The 12568-nt window shown below is 35.1% G+C and overlaps 1 protein-coding gene across 1 annotated transcript in view; it reads right to left on the minus strand.

Moving 5' to 3' along the window:
* The window catches only part of clvs2 (clavesin 2), a 42605-nt gene that overhangs the window by 4445 nt on the left and 25592 nt on the right, over positions 1-12568 (minus strand). The window contains exons 3-4 of the mRNA XM_088626947.1: positions 6001-6111; positions 4553-4773 (exon numbers count right to left, since the gene is read on the minus strand). Of these exons, the coding sequence (XP_088483073.1) occupies positions 4553-4773; positions 6001-6111 (332 nt within the window). The remainder of the gene's footprint in view (positions 1-4552; positions 4774-6000; positions 6112-12568) is intronic.

A 12568-nucleotide genomic window follows, 5' to 3' on the forward strand; every position in this document is an offset into this window, starting at 1 on the left:
CTCCCTGAACTGGATGAAGCGGTGGGAAAATGGATGGATGGGTTTTTCACACCAGCTTCACTTCCAGCATTGTTTGGATATGCAGCCCAGATAATCAGAGGCAGCACTTTAAGAACAGATGCTTCAGTTAAAAAATAACTTTTGCCAGGCCTTTCATTTTATTTTTATGTCGAAAGCTATTCCAATATTCTAATGCCCACCTCTCACTAAGAAGGCATGTTGATGGTCTTCTGATAAATTGAATAAAAATATTCTGAGTAATAACTGTTAAGAAGCATAACATTTTTTTCTAGATTAAACATTTGCTAGTCTTCATACTGTTTTCAGTGACAAACATATCAAGTAGAATTTTTATGTTTGTATATGTTTTCGCATTTTAAATATATATGACATATAAGAAAATGTGAAAAAATAAAAAGATACCAAATAAAACAGCACCACAAACAACATAAAAAGGGAGAAAAGTTCTAACATTTCAGTTTCATTGATGCTTAGTTTGTTTTTGTGGGGCAATTCTTATTTGTTTTCTAACTTTCTAAAAAAGAACAGATAGAATAAACAACATATAACCATCCTCGCTCTCATCAATCCAACAACAGCAGTGAATTTCCCACCAAAAAACCTATAAAACATCACCAGGAACAGACGGACCTGGCAATAAAGATTTGATCAAGCCCAGCTTTGAAAATAACAAGTTCATAAAATCTTTTAAGACGGAAGCAAATCTTTTTTTATTTCTAATTACAGAACCTGTAATATATGGAACCAAAAATAATCACTAGCTTCTCTTTGTAGTTTTTTTTTCCTTCTGAAGTGGTGAGGTTGTTGTCTTCTACAGTTAGGCATTTAATAGTGAGAATTATACCATTAGTTAATTTTTTGTGACATCTTTCCATTTTTCCACTTTCCACTTATACATTTCAGTTCCATAAAAGATTAAGATTATCCAGAATTAATTTAGCAAATTACAATATTTATGTTGTCAAGATGATGAATACATGTCCATTAACAAAACAATAGAATACATAATAAAAAATAATCCTCCTGCCTTATTCATGCCTTTCAGCATGAAACTGGCATAGTATGATGTTATACAACACATCTATGGAAATGTACAATAGTTACAAGTGTCAACAGCAAAATGTAACTTGGGATGCTCACCAATTGTTAAACTTCATGACATATCTGTTCACACCTGACAATACAATCTCAAGCTGGAGTGTCAGACAAAGAGCTTGTGGGTTAAATCTTGCCCACCAAGCTCATGTGTTCAGCCTTGGTGGTAAGTGAGGTCAGAACACTTTAAAAGCCTAAAATCAGGCATTGTTTGTAGCTTTCACTGCTCATTAAATACCAATTAGTATTCAGCTAAATCAATCATCACAAAAGTGACTATAAAGTTTAGAAAATCAAATAAACCTTTACAAATCGAAATAATAATCTTTTAATAAGACAGATAAGTTAGTTGAGAACATGCTCTTAGTGGCCTAGCCAAGATGTGTATACAGTACCAGGCAGAAAATCATACTGATCATACTACAACATACTACATTCATACAAACACACTCCTAAGTGAAGATGGATATTGTACTGTATCTGCAGATTGCTCCAGACACTCTCAGCAACAAACTGGAAGGACGTGCACCCAAAATGCAGTAGTTGCAACTGTAAAGCTCAACTTGATAAAAATGCTAGATTTTATATTCTAGAATGGTGCAAAGATCTGCAATGTTTTATTTAAGACAGGAAGGCGTTTTTCCAATTAATGATCTATAAATTCATTTAAACCAGTGGAAACATGTATCCAGTATGCAGTGAGAGCCATCTAATCAAAGAATATTGATCTTATGGCAGATGTAATATATCAGATTTCTCAAAAGCAGTATTAGTATTTATTATTTATAAATTAGTATTTAGTATTTATAAATGTCACTATATTCCAAAAAACGAGAGTAAGGATATCTAAAGTAGTGTATTCCTGGATGAACATGTATGTTAAGAATTATTGTGATAAAGAAAAATAAGTCTCGATTTTGAGTAGTGAGGGTTAAAGCATTATCCACACAGAAGCCTAGATATTTATGAGTCTTGACATGTATAAAACTTATTTTCAGTTAAATTAAAAGTTATATCTTGGTTATTAAGGTAGCAGCTGAAATTAATTTAATCAAATGGCTTACATTTAATTTTAGCAGAGTTTAGCAGTCAATGTTCAGAGAAGTCTGCTGAATGTTTTTGAAACTATGCTGCAAATTGGACACAGATGATAGATTATTAAATTATATCATTGGCGTTGGGTTTGATATGCAGGCTAATGACTAATGGCTGAGTAATAATATTAATATTGATGGAGAAAAAGCAGGGCAAAAGATTGGACTCTGAGGGACTCTGCCAGTAACAGGGAGACGTGAAACAAATCCATCAGGTTTTACTGCCTATATAAGGTTTTGTAAGTCTGAAAACCATGCAATGGAGTTCATATTATATTGCTACAAAGTTCTTTCAGAGAAATTGAATGATCCATAGTATCAAAAGCCTTAGACAAATCATTAGAATATTGCTAACACTATCAGAAGTGTTGTAACACATCCATGGCCAGAACAAAAGTCAACCTGCAAACCTGCTATATATTTTTTTCTAAAAATTGCTGCTTGTTATTGACCTTTTCCATGATCTAAGAAAGGGATAAAAAATGAATATACTGTAGGTGTATACAGTAGATATTAGGTTCTGATTTATAACCCCATTGGTAAAACAATTATAACTAGGATTGTGGGCTTCCCTCTTCCTGTTTAAAAGTATGTTACGTTCTCGATATGTTCATGTAGGTTTTATCCAATTCCTCTGCTTTCCTTCCACCTTCTAAAGATTATGTTGGCAAAGTCATCTAAAGTCTCTAAATTGTCCACGCGTGTGTGCCCTGCGATAGAATGATAGACTGTCATTCAGTCCAGGGTGTAGTCCAATCCTACTGGGTCAGGCTTCTGTCTCAGGGACCCTCAGTAGGACGAGAAAGCTGTGGTTGTTGGATGGATAGTTAAAAAGAGAGCTTTACTTGCCTAAGCTTGACTCGAGTGTTTTAAAAGGAATGAAAAAGCTGGCATATCAGCCCAATTGATCTAGAATGGTGTGACAGTTGTGCACACCAGAAGGCTTTTTGCTGTCATATTTGTGCTAGTGAGCTGAATACTAAAGTCAAACAATGACACGCTATAGTGCAGCAGCTGAAAATACACTGCATGCAAGAGACTTGTTTAAAATAAAAAACGTTTATTTTCTATGTGCAGTACGTGTTATACATGGAACATTATTTTACATGTTCCATGTAAATAAAATCAGTTTATTTGTACTCAATTAATGCACAAAAATATAGGAACAGAGACTATAATCTAATCTCTGTAATTAAGTTTCTTAAAACAAAAACTTAAAGAAGTCTTAAAATATGGATACAACAGCTTGTTTGTTAAAGACATCTAAGATTTGACAATACAAAAATGTCTGAATGAATTATGTTTTGCCACAAATATTCATTGATATAATTCACCAAATATTTACCCATATGAGTTCTGATAAAGTACCCGGATACCTTACTGGTATTTTATTGTGCTGGATTGATTAAAGTGCACAATATAAAACCCAACAATAGGAGTCAAAAACAAATATTTTGATCCTATGTATTGTTATATTATTATTTAATTAAATGTGACAATATAACTAGATTTGACTATTTTAATATGTTTAATATGATATATTCTTGCATGCATTTAACAACTTCATTGCTTAGAACAATCCTTCCCAACTCTGCTGTTGTTTTGTTCCAATTCCACTGATAAATACTTCATTCGCTTAATTAGGCCCTTTTGTTATCTGCTCTTAGAGATGCCAAGTTATCTGTAGCAGGTTCAATTAAAGGATTTTATAATTAAGGTTTTGGGATCCTACCAATCACCTGCTTACAACAATATAAATACAGAACTTCAAACTTTCCTTCATAACAGTCTTTTCTCAAGCGCCTCTCCACCAATCCCACTACTACCACCAATTCAGAACCCCTTTGACTAATTTGATGGGAGGAAGTTGACTCCCTCATCAGCATGGGCAGGCTCTCAGTGCAAGTGTGTTAAAACCAAAACATGTTTAAAAAGTTTATGTTTTGGTTTTTATTTAACACAAATGCTATGCAGTGCTTGTTGTGGGTATTGTCTGTATCTTCTCTCTTAAACTCTCTTTAAAGAGTGCTTGGTGTGGGTATTGTCTGTATCTTCTTTAAAGAGAGTTTAAAGTTAGCCAAACAAGTATCAAGCTGCAATTAAAATGAAAAACTAGTGTCAGGAATTTTAAATGTTGTGCTTGATCTTCATCTGATTTGCCACACAATTATAGCAAGGAAACAGATGGAAAAAGTTTAACATCCGTCAGGATTTTACAAAAAAAATTAAATATATATTTTTTAAAACCCAGTGATTGTAATATCTACACAGATTAAATCCAACCGTTCTTTTGTTAAAAAACATACATCAATATGTAACAAAAGTCATGATATATTACTGACCTCTTCATGGCTTTTGGAGACAGGTCTTTTTCTAAGTCTTTCACAGACAGGCTGTAGGACTCTGGACTGTACTCGGTCTCTTCATCATACTCATGGTCTAGCAGTGTCCTTGCCCAGGTGCCCATGTCATATGGAGGAAGCATCCCTCCGAATTCTGAGGGCAGGATTTCTGGGTGAATAAGCTGGTGCAAGCTGTTTAAATTGTTGCCATGCATAAATATCTGTAATAAAATATATAAAATAATATAGTTGGTTATAAGTATTCTGAAATTAATGGAATCCTGTGGTTGGTCATGTCGAGTATTGTTGTTAATTTCCAAAGTAATACAGTTTGACACACTAATCTTACTATCAGACTGACAGACAACAATTCTCATCAACTATAGTTAATATCAATTTTCTGTAGATCTTTCTAACATCCCCTTTTTTGACAAATTTAGAACATAAGGATTTTTGTTTCCTAATAGCAGTGAACAATGTATTTTTAAAGGTGTCTCTTCTACATTTGTTAGTATTAAAGAGGTAGGCCTACCTAATTTATTAAAACATTTTTCTCTTTGATTATGCTAAGAATCCAATTAATTTGTTTCTCAGAGCTGAAATCACACATTTCAATCCATTACCATTGCACTTCGAACACATATTAAAGGCTAAAAATCATATGCAAGCTTTAAAATGTTTTTAAAGAAAGAACATCCTTCTAAAACAACACATCCAATACATTGCATTCTTTCAAACAAGATTACTAATCAGAGGTTATCAGCTATAAATGTAGGAACATTTTGTGCACTTTTTCGGATCTGTTCTTTGTATTTACCTTGCAAGGTATGTTAAAGGCATATACTGTACCTGGACCAACAAAGCTGATTTGTGAACTGCAGTGAGAAAGCACTATTTGTTCCAGCTCACACATTCAAGTATGCCCTCAGTCCATCTGTTTGCAACAACATGTGCTGTTTTATCAGACACTTGTGTTTAATTTGCTTTTAATTATACTTTATTGCCAGCTTTATTTATGATGAATTGGTAATATTGTCACACATTATTAAGACGTGTAAATGTCTTTTTAAATTATTTATTTATAGGAATATATATTTCAAGTTTTAGTGATAGGGGAATTAAGGATAACTGTTGTCCCATTTAATTAGCACTGTTTTTCATAGCTTATTGTAAAAGTTAAAACCAAAGTCATTCTGTATTACCACCAAGGTCATATTAGTAATGACTGCAAAAAATGCCAACTATAACGGTTTCTTGAAAATGAGAAGATTTCAAGAAATACGAAAAGACAATTTGCCTCATACACCTACTTTTGCACACCTACTTTTGTTTCTTCACTGAAAAATGGTACCTTTTGGTGAACGAGTTTCTGGCCATAAAACATAAAACAAAATCTACTCAATCTGTAATCCTTGGCAAGAAGGACAAAAGATACTTTTTCATCTTACCCGTTTTCTTGTCTTGTCTTTCAGAAAGGGACGTATGACGGTATATAAAGCATGGATATACCAGGGTTGATTGACGAAGTGAATCCCTCCAAATCGAGCTGGAAAGCTATCCTGTGGTGAATAGAGAAAGAAAATAAGGTTTAGCATCTCAAATAAAAGAACCTTTGTGAGTCAGAATCTCTACCTGATGGTTTGCGCACAGTCTGTTTTTCACACTATTCATTCACTCTTTTCATGTTAATGTAAATGGAAGGCTTCACAAGTTTTTTTGTGTTTTCAAAGAATGTTTCTAAGTTGTACTGTATATATTACCCACTAATAGTAATAACTTGGATTAAGAAAAAGAAGAGTTGGCTAAGACTCTGGTAGTGTACCAGCGGGGTATCACAGCAATTGATACTAGGACCACCCCTCTTCTTAAATAATGTCAATGATTCAGATCCTGGTATACTGTACAGTACTTAGTATACTGTACTTGACAAGGTTAGGAACAAAACAGCAGTAGGTAGAATCACAAACAGTTACAGCAGTGGAATAGATTAAAGAGACTTAAATTGTGTCAGGCATACAGCAGCAAATGAAATACAACCTGCGTTATACACAGGTAGCAAGAATATGCAATTTACAGTGGCAATAAAGATATTCACCCCCTTTGGCATTTTTCACATTTCTTTACTGTATATCATGGAACAAAAATAGATTTATATGGGACTTCTTATCACTGATTAACACAAAATACTCTGTAATGTCGAATAAAAAAAAACTCTAAAGCTTTTTCTTAATAACTCACAAATAAAAAACAGAATATAACTGATCACACAAGTATTCACCCCCCTTGGTGTAATACATGGTAGAAACATGTTTGGCAGCGGTTACAGCTGTGAGCCTACTGGGTAAGTCTTCCAGCTTTGCACATCTGGACACTGCAATTTTCACCCATTTTTGGGAATCTTTTCTGTGGTGTCCACAAAGCTAAAGAAATAATGTGCTTTTTATATTTGGTGACATGTTATTTGGAATAGGCAAGACATTTTCCATATACAGTATTTTGGATACATTTAGGGAATGATTTAGTGTTGTGTAGAATCTTTAATAAGAAATAAGGTCCCACGTTTATTCTTTGGTATTCAAGCCTCATTTGAAGAGTGGAGATCTTTTCCAAGGTTCTGTAAAAGACTGGGCCCAGGTACTCATGAGCAGAACTTATACAGTACTTGTGACTAGTAAGAAATGATGCGTTAGTCAATGGTAAGAATAATTGTCTTTTAAGTTTGCCACTTTGTTTTTTTTTTATTCTCCCAACAAGTTTTATGTACAGTTCTTACGATATACAATACTTGGATTGGTAAAATGGTATCACGACTTGAAATTTTTAATCTTCTTCAATCCTGTTGTTTACGCCCATCCCTCTCTAGCTTATAACAATAACAAACGGGTAGTACTAACACTAAAAAAATGAATTATGTGAAAACAATCTATTAGAATGTTGACTCCTCACTTTTGTCATCAAGACAATGTGGGGAAGCAATCAAATTCAAAGAAAATGTGTGGAAATATAAGCATAGAAATTAAAACAAAGTTCAACTAAAATTATAGTTTTCTAGCTAGGTAATACTGTATATGGAATAGTGTGTTCAGCTTTGATTAATAAGTATACTGCTGTTCTAGAGGTAAAAAAATAAATGCATCCAGACTCATTAGTGGTCTAAAAAGAATTAAGTGAAATGATTTATTTAATTTCGAACACAGGGGAATATTTAGGGGCTTTATTCAGGTATTGAAGTTATATCATCTGCATGTTTTGGTACTTTGTGATGCTACATGATAAAGCACCACCTAAAAAGTATTGGAAGCATTTTCTTCTACATTCTGTAAGCAGATGAAGTTTCTGTAAACTTCATAATTCATTCGGCTGGTGCCTTCCTTATTAACATCGTCAGTACAGACAAGTGATCATCTTTAATGAAAGACGAGTGAGCAAGTGAGCCTGTTCTAGAGGTGTGTCCATTCAAGCCCAGAGTAAGGGCATCAGCTTCTCAGTGCTTCACAGGTGGGGTTGGAGCCTCTGTTGCGCCTTATTGTCTCCACATGTTTACCGTTCTATCACTTTGATAGAGGTTAATTTTGGTATACTCAGTCCATAAAACCTTTCTCGTCTGAATTTTCTGTTCTTGGTATTTGGTACTGGTACAATTGTGTGGTCTTGGTCTTCTGCAAACTGTGGATTGTGATAACTTCACCCTTTCAGTTTTCAAAGAATTGTCTGCTTTTCTTTAACTGAAACTTTGTCTGTTCTCATTTTAAATTAAGACTTCAGGCACCAAACAGTAAATGTAAAAGCAAGACAGTATGCTCAGTTATTAGGGTCTAATCCAGAAAAAAAAAAGATCGACAAAATACACACCTTTCAGCTAATATATCCAATCCAATCTCATTCAAAATAATGCAGATTATCCCTATCAGTTAGTTTAATTGATCCAGGAGGGTAGAATGATATTAAAAATACAATACCAAAAGGTTGTATAGAAAATCCCTTCACTGTCCCAATGACACAATGAATAATTTCATGTCAGTTTATGGTTTATGGGAGTTCTTAACTACAGTTTTGCCATTTTAGGTTTTGCGTAAAAAATAAAGTTATCAAACCCAAATATATTATGCTACAGTAAGTAATCTTTTTTTCAGCCCAGTAACTTGTAAAACCTCCAATTCACATCACAAAATTGATTAAATTTCCAGGTATGTGAAGCGTGTTATTCTGCGATTCAGAACGAGGCAACAAAACCTTCCGTCAGGCAAAGTGGCCCTTTGACATTGTAAACAAGCAGGCTTGTGAATACATCTCTTTCAATCCAATAGAAGTATCGCTTTCTACTTAGAGATGGTTTTGCCGACAAGTACTATTTATCTGTTAACTCTGCATGCAGATCAGGTTGGAACATTTCTGCTGCAGTTATTCGCTTGTACATCACATTACATTATTCATTACAGTGACTAGTGAGCAGGAACGGCCGCATCACATCACAATTTGTAAGAACTCACTCTCACTATCGCCTTTGGTGAGACCTGGGGTTTGCAACAACATGGTAACCATACAGTCCTTTCATAAAACTCATGATTTTGTGCTTAATTAGAAAGTTTTCAATTTTTCCGTACTGTCAATTATTTTGTGGCCGAGATTTAATAACTAGACTGAGAAGTTGGGGCTGCAGTATCCCTTTAACTTGAGAAATAAAACAACCTTCGAAATCAGATTTAGCTGAACAACTAGGATCATCAGACGGTGATGCCTGGATATACTGTATTAAGTGCACTCTGGTGAAACAGTGCCATATTTGCATCTAGAATCATAACCCTAGCGACCATAATGTGACTTACAGTTTGTCACGAATGCTGTTATCCTGGCTTTCTGAGCCAGCTGTCTGATTAGCTGTTGTTTAGTCCTTGTTAAACTATGCAAATTACATTGAAAAGTATGTAAATGCAGGCTATACAGTAGGGTGTAAACATGTAGACATTAAAATGAGAAGTTAGGATTTTATCTTGTGCTTGTGCAGGTAAGAACTCTCAAAAATCTCTTAGGCCTCCTCTTAAAAACAGCACAAAAATTGCCAAACCAAATAACCAGGAGCTGTATAAAAGAATACATCTTCAGAGAGATGTCATTCACCTTAAAATGGTGAATGGCAGCACTTTTCCTTTACATTTTACAAGGATGTTTAAATTACATTTTACTATTTAAAATACTTCCTACTGGCCTGTTATAAGGGACAGGCATATCATATATGGAGGCAACCCTTCACCTCTGTAGTTTTTTTTTGTCTGAACTGTATAAAGATATCAGTACTCTGTATTACAGATAGAACAAACTGTAAATGATGCTATCCCATCACAAGAGACAGCAGCTCTAATATTCCGACCTCTTGTCAGATCCAGAACTGGAGCTGGACACCTCCTGTTCCCGATACCGGTCTGTTCTTCATTGCTGGTTGTGGTTTGCTTTGCTTTGCCTCCAGAGGTCCTACCACCTCTTCCATTACCTGTGTTGTCAGGGCCGGCCCGAGCTTTTGGGGGGCCTTAGGCAAGATCTTGGAAAGAGGCCCCTCCAGAGCACAATTTGCACAGACACTACTGTTATCAGCTCCCATCCCAAATGTATTTTACTGTTTATGAACAATTAAATAAATGAATTATATCACTAGAAAACTTTTATTAACCAGCTTTGAAGAACACATAACAAATAACTTACAAACAAAAACAAGAAGCACACATTTTACGGAGATACAACTTCATGGAGACTTCATGGTTTATAACTTCAAGTTATAAACTTCATGGAGACTTTATAACTAGCAAACTTTAATGGCCTAGATCAGCACAGCAGCAACAGAAGGAGCCACTCGAATGTGTGAATTTGTGAATGTGCCAGTTAAAAACTGATGTGTTGTGTTGCACAGTGAGGGGGGCCCCTGTTAGCCTCAGGGCCCTAGGCGGTTGTCTAGTTCCCTATGACAGGGTCGTGCTCATTCTGGTAACTCTGACAGCACTGACCCTGCCTGCTGCAGAGAACCATGTGGCTTCTCTTGCAGCTAAATGTACCGTACGTTGGCCAGAAGCATCTCTTTCATGTTGAGTTGCATGCACTTTGATGACTTTACCAGGTTTCCTTAATTAGTTTTAATCTTTGGGTTGCTCTGCTGGCAAGTCCTCCGTTTACACCACCCCAGACTATAAAACCCGTCAGTACTTACTTCAGGGATCATAGTGTTCCTTACTAGCACATTGTGCCGCTCTCCAAACTGTGTGTATTTAATCATTTGCATTGCTATTAAGCTATTTCACAGAACCCAGCCTTGCATCATCCATCGCTATACTGTACATCTACTATACCTGGATATAAAAAACCTGACCTGTTAGTATGGAAAAATAGTCTCATCTGTGACATTTATTAAATAAAAAGGTTAAATTACTTTGCCTTAGGCATGCACTGTTAATTCCGTGTATATTAAGAGCTGTGAAATATGTGATAAAACATGAAAATTAAAGGTCACCCCATGGTTTCAAAGCTACAGTTAAATTTTCTGAATACGACCTGGTAGTTGTTGTCATAGAAAAACCTACTGTAGTACAATGTGAGCCCAGTCCTGTGATGTTAAGACCATTCTGTTTCTTGGAAGCAGAGATAAAATGAATGTTGATTAAATTCAGTTTCAGAATTTAAAAGGATATGTAATCCTGATATCTCCAACATAGCATGCTTAGTTTGCTAAATAGTTTACATGGACAAAAAACAATTACATTTTCTAAGATAACCAATATTACATGCACCATAGCACATGAAATACATGAAAATCAATCAATTACTTCTCTCCATTTGGGGAAATTGTTCAATCAGTATAAAGGTTGCATCTATTTCAAGGTGTTTGAAAAACCAAGCAGTTGGTGGCTCCTTCATTTTTAAAAAAAAACATAAGGATCCATTTTTTTTGTCTTTCACATCTTGGCAACTTTAGGAGATACAAATTCTCTTTTCTACAAAACTGTCGGTTTAAAAAGTAAACAAAAAGAAATGAAGTAAACAAACTTTCCTACCGTATCTATCATTGAAAGTAACAATTTTACACACCATGAAATTTATTTAATTAAAACTTTAATAGAATGGGATTCAGCATTAAAGCAGTTACACTATATGCATGTATAAATGTGTTTATATTCCCTCATGTAAGCTATCCATGTGGTGATGAGTCTGGCAAGGAGGAGAGTAAGGTTGGAGTGGCCTCAGTACAACAGCTAACACAAGAGGACAAAAAGAGAAGATTTTCAGCTTTGTCTGTCTCTTCTCTGAAGTGGTAATGCGTTTGCCTGCAGTGCCAATTTCTCAGAGTCAACTACTGAATCCTGGAGTTGTATATTTTCTGTGTGATTTTAAAATGTCTAAATCCTAGATTCACTGCAATATAGACAACTGCTCCTTCACTGGTTTTCATCTGAAATCCAGGATTTTCATTGTAAATAATAAAGTACTGAGATAACACACTACTATTTCTACATTTTTGTCATTCACAGAGATTTTACATTTTTGCAACATCTCAGAGGACAGTTTTGATTTTGGGCTTTTTCACTATCCTGTGAAGCTGATAGTCTTCAATTAAAATAATAATAATGCCAAAGAAGAAGCCGATCCAATTTCACAAAAAGCTCAGTCTAGTCGAAGGTTAGCTTACTCAGGTCAGAATGGTCACAGTTCAGTGCTGGGATGTGTCCCTCTGTTATGACTTGCAGTAGTTCTATCAACTCAAATGGTTGTTTATGAAGAAAGAGCTTCATTATGACATGCAAGTCAAACATTTGTCTAAATCTGTCCTCATCATGCATTTGAAAGGGCACTGCACTACAGGCTGTGAAGCACTGGATACTGGGTTATTGTTGAAGGCCTCCGGTAATGCACCATTTAAATAGCAGGGGGGTCAGAGTTTTTTAAACTTACTTGAGAACATACCCTCCCCTTCACAATTTGAAATGCTAGCAGAAGACATCAGACAAAGACAGAGAATACAGAGGAGGAAGACAG

This window comes from Lepisosteus platostomus, chromosome 3 (assembly GCF_059453375.1).
Source record: "Lepisosteus platostomus isolate fLepPlt1 chromosome 3, fLepPlt1.hap1, whole genome shotgun sequence".
Lineage (NCBI taxonomy): Eukaryota > Metazoa > Chordata > Actinopteri > Semionotiformes > Lepisosteidae > Lepisosteus > Lepisosteus platostomus.